This window comes from Anneissia japonica, unplaced genomic scaffold, assembly GCF_011630105.1.
Source record: "Anneissia japonica isolate Jap-2015-1 unplaced genomic scaffold, ASM1163010v1 scaffold12861_len13970_cov93, whole genome shotgun sequence".
NCBI classification, from domain to species: Eukaryota; Metazoa; Echinodermata; class Crinoidea; order Comatulida; family Comatulidae; genus Anneissia; species Anneissia japonica.
Genome location: NW_022735342.1, coordinates 7,985 through 13,958, shown reverse-complemented (window position 1 = coordinate 13,958; position 5,974 = coordinate 7,985). Strand labels below are relative to the sequence as shown.

Genomic DNA, 5,974 nt, shown 5'->3' with positions numbered 1-5,974 from the left:
ATGTAATTTTTCTTTTGTTATTATTGGAGCTTATTTATTTTTGTATAACTATTGCAATTTAATTGACTTTTGTACTCATTATAATACCAATTAGAAGAAGTAATATGATAGTATAATATACATGCCTAAACTATCAAAATGGAAGCCTCATTTCAAGATTCAGTATTTCGACATTAATTATGTTTTCATCAGGAATAAAAAAATTATCGATATTTGCAAGTTTAATTAATACATAGTCCTAAATTGTTATCAGCTGTTTTCTGATTATTATGGCTTTTGTATATGGTAATTTTTATTTGTTTATAGTATGATTTGATAATATTTCGGGTTGCTATACAAGCAAAATTTTCTATACATTCCAATTATAGAGATCCTAAGGTATTAAAGCAGAAATTGTGAGTTTGGTCCTTTATTTTGGATATCCTTGAGTCGGCTATTAATTTTTTAGTAGTAAAATTATATTTATTAGTAATGGTATTAGCTTTCTCTTCCTTGGTGTTTGCAGTTTTCTTCTCTATGTGAACTTTTTTTTTATGTTTTATGAATGTGTTTCTTTTTTCTATAACTTTTTTTTAATGTTTTATGAATGTGTTTCCTTTTTCTATAAAGTTCCTTGACAATAACAAAGTTTGAATTTATAGTTGTATGATTATCGTATCTTCCGTTCTTCTTCGAGTCTTCGCTTTGTTTCTGTTTTTATTGTTTCTATCAGTTTATAATTGTCACTGATTAAACTGTTTTTCTATGCCATTACAATGAGTATCGTTATGTTCACTTATAACACTCTCTTTAATTTGAAATAATTTTTTGAGTTTATAAGTATTTGGTCCTTAAATCGTAATTTTAATGTTATTTACTGCAATGTTTGTGTAGTAATATTATCAATTTATCCAATAAAGTGTATACTCGTTTGGAATCTCTTAATTCTATGTGGAAAGGCTTAATATGCGTATGGACGTTGTTGTTCTGGGGCCTCTCAGATAAGGTTTTGATTTTATTAATCGCATGTTCAATTCTTTTAAATTTATGCGTCATCTGTAAGACAATGTCTTTAGCTTGAGAATATTGTTTAATATTACATTAAATATAACCAAACTATATAAATAATTATAGTTATAATCATAGTTGGTTAAAAAATTAAATAGTTATTTGAAATGTTTAACTATTTAATAAATAAATTATTGTGTTATATTATTATCAATAAAATTATTTGTTTAAATACAATTAAATTGAGTTAATTTATTATGTTATTGAGGTTTATGCGGACATAATTATTGTTGTTAATAAAAAAATATTAAATCAATTATATTCTAATAATTGTTTACAAAATTGATAAGATTTTTATTATGTTATTAGATTAAATAAATTATCAATAAATGAATTACTTATTTAAATAAATTAAATTAAATTGGTTTATTATGTTATTGAGGTTTATGCGAACATAATAAATTGTCGCAACATTTCATCCATCCTCAAATACAATGCTTCATATCTGTAGAATAATGTTTTTAGCTAGTGAATATTTTAAAAAATATATATATATATATATTAAATATAATCCAATTATATAAATAATTATAGTTACAATCATATTTAAGTAATAAAAATTTAATTTATTAATTGAAACTATTAAATAAATTATTTAAATTATTCAAAAATTAAAAAAAAACTTATCTTATTTAATAACTAATCAGTAAAATTAGTTATTAAATTAATTATTTTATTATTAAACTTTTGTGTCATATTATTAAATCATTTATTAATTAGGTATGTAATCGTTAATGAAAAAAAATATTAAATCAATTATATTCTAAAAATTATTTATAAATTAGATAAGATTTTTTTTATATTAGATTGAATAAATTATCAATAGAAATATTTGTGTATTTAAATAAATATAATTAAATTAATTTATTATTTTATTGAGATGTATGTGCACATAATAATTTGTCAATGGTCACTTAGGGAGTGCTCAATTGATTGCAATTCTCAAATACAGTTAGATGACACCGTCCGTAAGCACGCGGCTAAAAAAGCTGAAATTTCATTCAAAATAGAGGGTGTTTTGAGCTCTGCACTGCTGACTCTGTTTTTTGTATTGCTGACTCTTAGTTTTGCACTGTTGACTGAATTTTGGACTGCTAACTCTGAGTTTTGCACTGCTGACTGTGTTTTGCACTGCTGACTCTGAGTTTTGCACTGCTGACTCTGAGTTTGCACTGCTGACTCTGAGTTTTGCACTACTGACTCTGAGTTTGCACTGCTGACTCTGAGTTTTGCACTTATAAAAGTTGGTATATCAGGTTTCACAATTTTAAAACTCCAACCGACTGTTGACATTTTTTTCATGATATGTTTATAGTGATGCAATATATCAATGACTTACAAAATATTTAATTACTCTATAAGTATTTCTGAAAGTAAATGACATTTGTTATTTTCCCGTCTATCGCTTTGATAGGTTGTCACAAAAGACGTAGAGATTGCTAAAATCTGTGTGGGAAGCGCAGATCCACATTATACTACCTTCGATGGATGGCAAGTATCTTGAAAATTGTTAATACCATCTATAAATCATACAGAGTGAGATTCACAGACTTATTGTTGTAGTGATAAATTTGCATGACATCGGTATGATATATATATATATATATATATATATAAAATCAAAGGGAAGTTGGTGCAAATCATCAGGATGAGAGGGCTCAACCAGATCTGGGAGCAGAATCAAATAAAACAATGAGCAAACAATTCCATTTGTATTTATTAGCTACAAACTAGTTTCGTATGAGTAGCTAAGAGCTACCCACATTCATCCAATGATGGGGGAATCAATTTTTCGCTGCAGTCCAATGACATGAACAATGCCTATAATAGACTGGCCTAGGCCAATAATATAGTGAAATTCTGTATAGTCATACTAACACATTTATATTGTACCAAGGTCGAAAATAACGATTTCATTTTTTTTTTCATTAATAATAATAATAAATAAATAATAGATGGATTTTGATTCTAAAATACTGTAAAACCTTGCTTAGAAGCCCAATGGACTTAAAACCCCATTCCCGGTAAGATTTCAGTTAAGAAAAATCTGATTTTTATATATGTTATAAAGATTTATAAATGTGAGAGCAGGTCAAAACGGCAAAAACCAAAACGGCAATGACCAAAACGGCAATGATAAGTACCAAAACAGCAACAGACCAAAATGGCAATGACAACTACCAAAACGGCAATAGTCATAGACCAAAGCGGCAAAGGAGTAAAATCAATGCCAAGAATGCGGCGCCACTGGGCGCGGGCAGCAGTTTTTAATTTTCTGAATCGTGTTTTGTTTTCTGTTAATGTTTTTTTTTTTTTGACACATCCATGACTAGGCCTATATTATTTTAAAGTGTTATTTATTATTATTATTATTATTATTATTATTATTATTATTATTATTATTATTATTATTATTATTATTATTATTATTATTATTATTATTATTGTTATTTTTTTTTCTTCTTCTTTCCGGTTTTTAACTTTCATGGTATAATATTGTTTAGCCTTATTTTATCTGTATTTTAAGGTTTTAATTATTTAAATGTTCACTGCTTTTATATTTTATATATTACATTTTGTTCCCCCAATCTTTTTACTATTGAATTGTATTGTATGTTATTATTATTTTTATTATTATTATTATTATTATTATTATTATTATTATTATTATTATTATTATTATTATTATTATTATTATTGTTATTATTATTATTATTATATTTATTATTAATGTTGTTCTTTAAAGTGTTTATTATTATTTTTTCTTTTGCGCATTTTTAGTTCCTATGCATGTAGTGCAATAGGAACTATTGTAATCACTCTGGCTGTTTCCTATGTTTTTTATTGTGTGTAGTGTGTGCGTGCGTGTGTTGACATTTATGCAAATGCGCATGCGTCAAAGAAAAGTTTTCCGACATTTTGTTTTACATCGCGATGCGAAGATTAATGTGAAGTTTCTGCAGAATTCAGTCAGGGCTCACGCTAACCGACCGTATGAGTAGTCATATGAAGGTACTATATCCCCGACAGTTGGCTGTGCAGCAATGTACCCTTTGAATGCAAACCAAAGATACTAGATGCAAACTGAAAACAGATGAAAATATAAAGGCAGCCGACTGTCGGGTACATAGGTTCAGTATTACTGCGATGCGAGGGTGGTTAGATCGTTCAATCAATGATATCGTGTTATCGTCTAATACAATTAAATAATGTGTGTAATATTTAAGGATGCATTACGTGGGTCGCTTTCTTTGTTATGCGGTAGTATTATAGTATACGTAGCAGAGTGACGGCAGAAAGCTACGGCAGAAAGCTAAGCCAGCCTAGGGCCTAGATCGTGTACGTTCTTGATCATCGTAATGAAAACTTCGGGTGACAGACGATTGGGCTCAACTGGTGTGGACGATCGGACCCAAGATATTTTCAAATAAATTGTAGTCCTTAGCAGACCACTGCCAGCACCCCCACTTCCGATATCGTTCCAAACTACTGTAAAATGAAAATACTGTATACCTAGCTAGGCCTTCTGCCTACGATATTTTTTCAAAGAAATTTGCTATAAATGTTACTGTAATTTGCCTGTCGAATTACATTACCAATGTGGTCGGAAATCACCATTTTGGGCCATAGATACTCCCCCTGTATTTTTCAACCACCACACAAATTTGACCCAACCGTACATATAAGTATGTATGTTATAATGTATGTATGTATGTATATATATATATATATATATATATATATATATATATATATATGACTACATTATAACATATATACATACTTTTATAAAATTTCTTTCAAAAATAAATGAAGTGTTCTACAGTCTACGACTTATATATAATTTGAAGAACACACGTGGATTCACAATGATATACTTTTTATAAATACATACATATGTATATACTTATATATATATATATTATATATATACATTATATATACATACATATATCCATTATAACATATATACATACTTATATATATACACATATATATATATACATACTTATATATATATGCACATATATATATACATACATACATATACACATACTTATATATCTACATATATATATACATATATATACACACATATATACATACTTATATATATACATATATATATATATATACTTATATATATATACGTATATATATAAAACAAAAAACTCCGGAGAGAAAGTAATAAGTTACTCGAGCTTGACAAAGGTTGATAACCGAAAACGTTTGCTCACTATTAAATAAATATATACCTGGCAACTTATTACTTTCTCTCCGGAGTTTTTTGTTTTATCTATTTTGTTTGCCAATGCAGCCTTCTAGTTTTATATATACGTATATATATACGTATATATGTATATATATATGTATATGTATATATATAAATATATATGTATATAAATGTATATGTATATGTATATATGTATATATATATGTATATATATATACGTATATATATATATATATATAAATCAAGATAGCCGTTAACACTGTTAAATTATATATATAAACCATCAAAGAAAGGTAAATGCAGTGTTCGAATAAAGGACATAATACATCATGTAGCATACCTCTCAACGAATGTAGTCCTGTAAATAAATGAATAAAGAAATTGTGTAATAAAATGCGGGACTCAAACCTGCGACCTCTCGCTTTCAAGGCGAGCATCATAACCATTAGACCACGGAGGCTTCATGATTGAACAGATTCAAATACCACCACCAGATACACTCAATTACACAATAAGTACGGCTAGAAACAAATAGTTGCGTATAATATAAATCAAGATAGCCGTAAACACTGTAAATTATATATATAAATCATCAAAGAAAGGTAAATACAGTGTTCGAATGAAGGACATAATACATCATGTAGCATAGCTCTCAACGAATGTAGTCCTGTAAATAAATGAATAAAGAAATTG

At 27.4% G+C, this 5,974-nt stretch overlaps 1 protein-coding gene across 1 annotated transcript in view; it reads left to right on the top strand.

The window, feature by feature from the left end:
* Positions 1–2,461: 2,461 nt before the first annotated feature.
* The window catches only part of LOC117116564 (von Willebrand factor D and EGF domain-containing protein-like), a gene marked incomplete at both ends in the record, with an annotated part of 11,248 nt that continues 7,735 nt past the window's right edge, over positions 2,462–5,974 (top strand). Inside the window, one exon of the mRNA XM_033260632.1 lies at positions 2,462–2,538. Coding sequence (XP_033116523.1) covers positions 2,462–2,538 — 77 coding nt within the window. The remainder of the gene's footprint in view (positions 2,539–5,974) is intronic.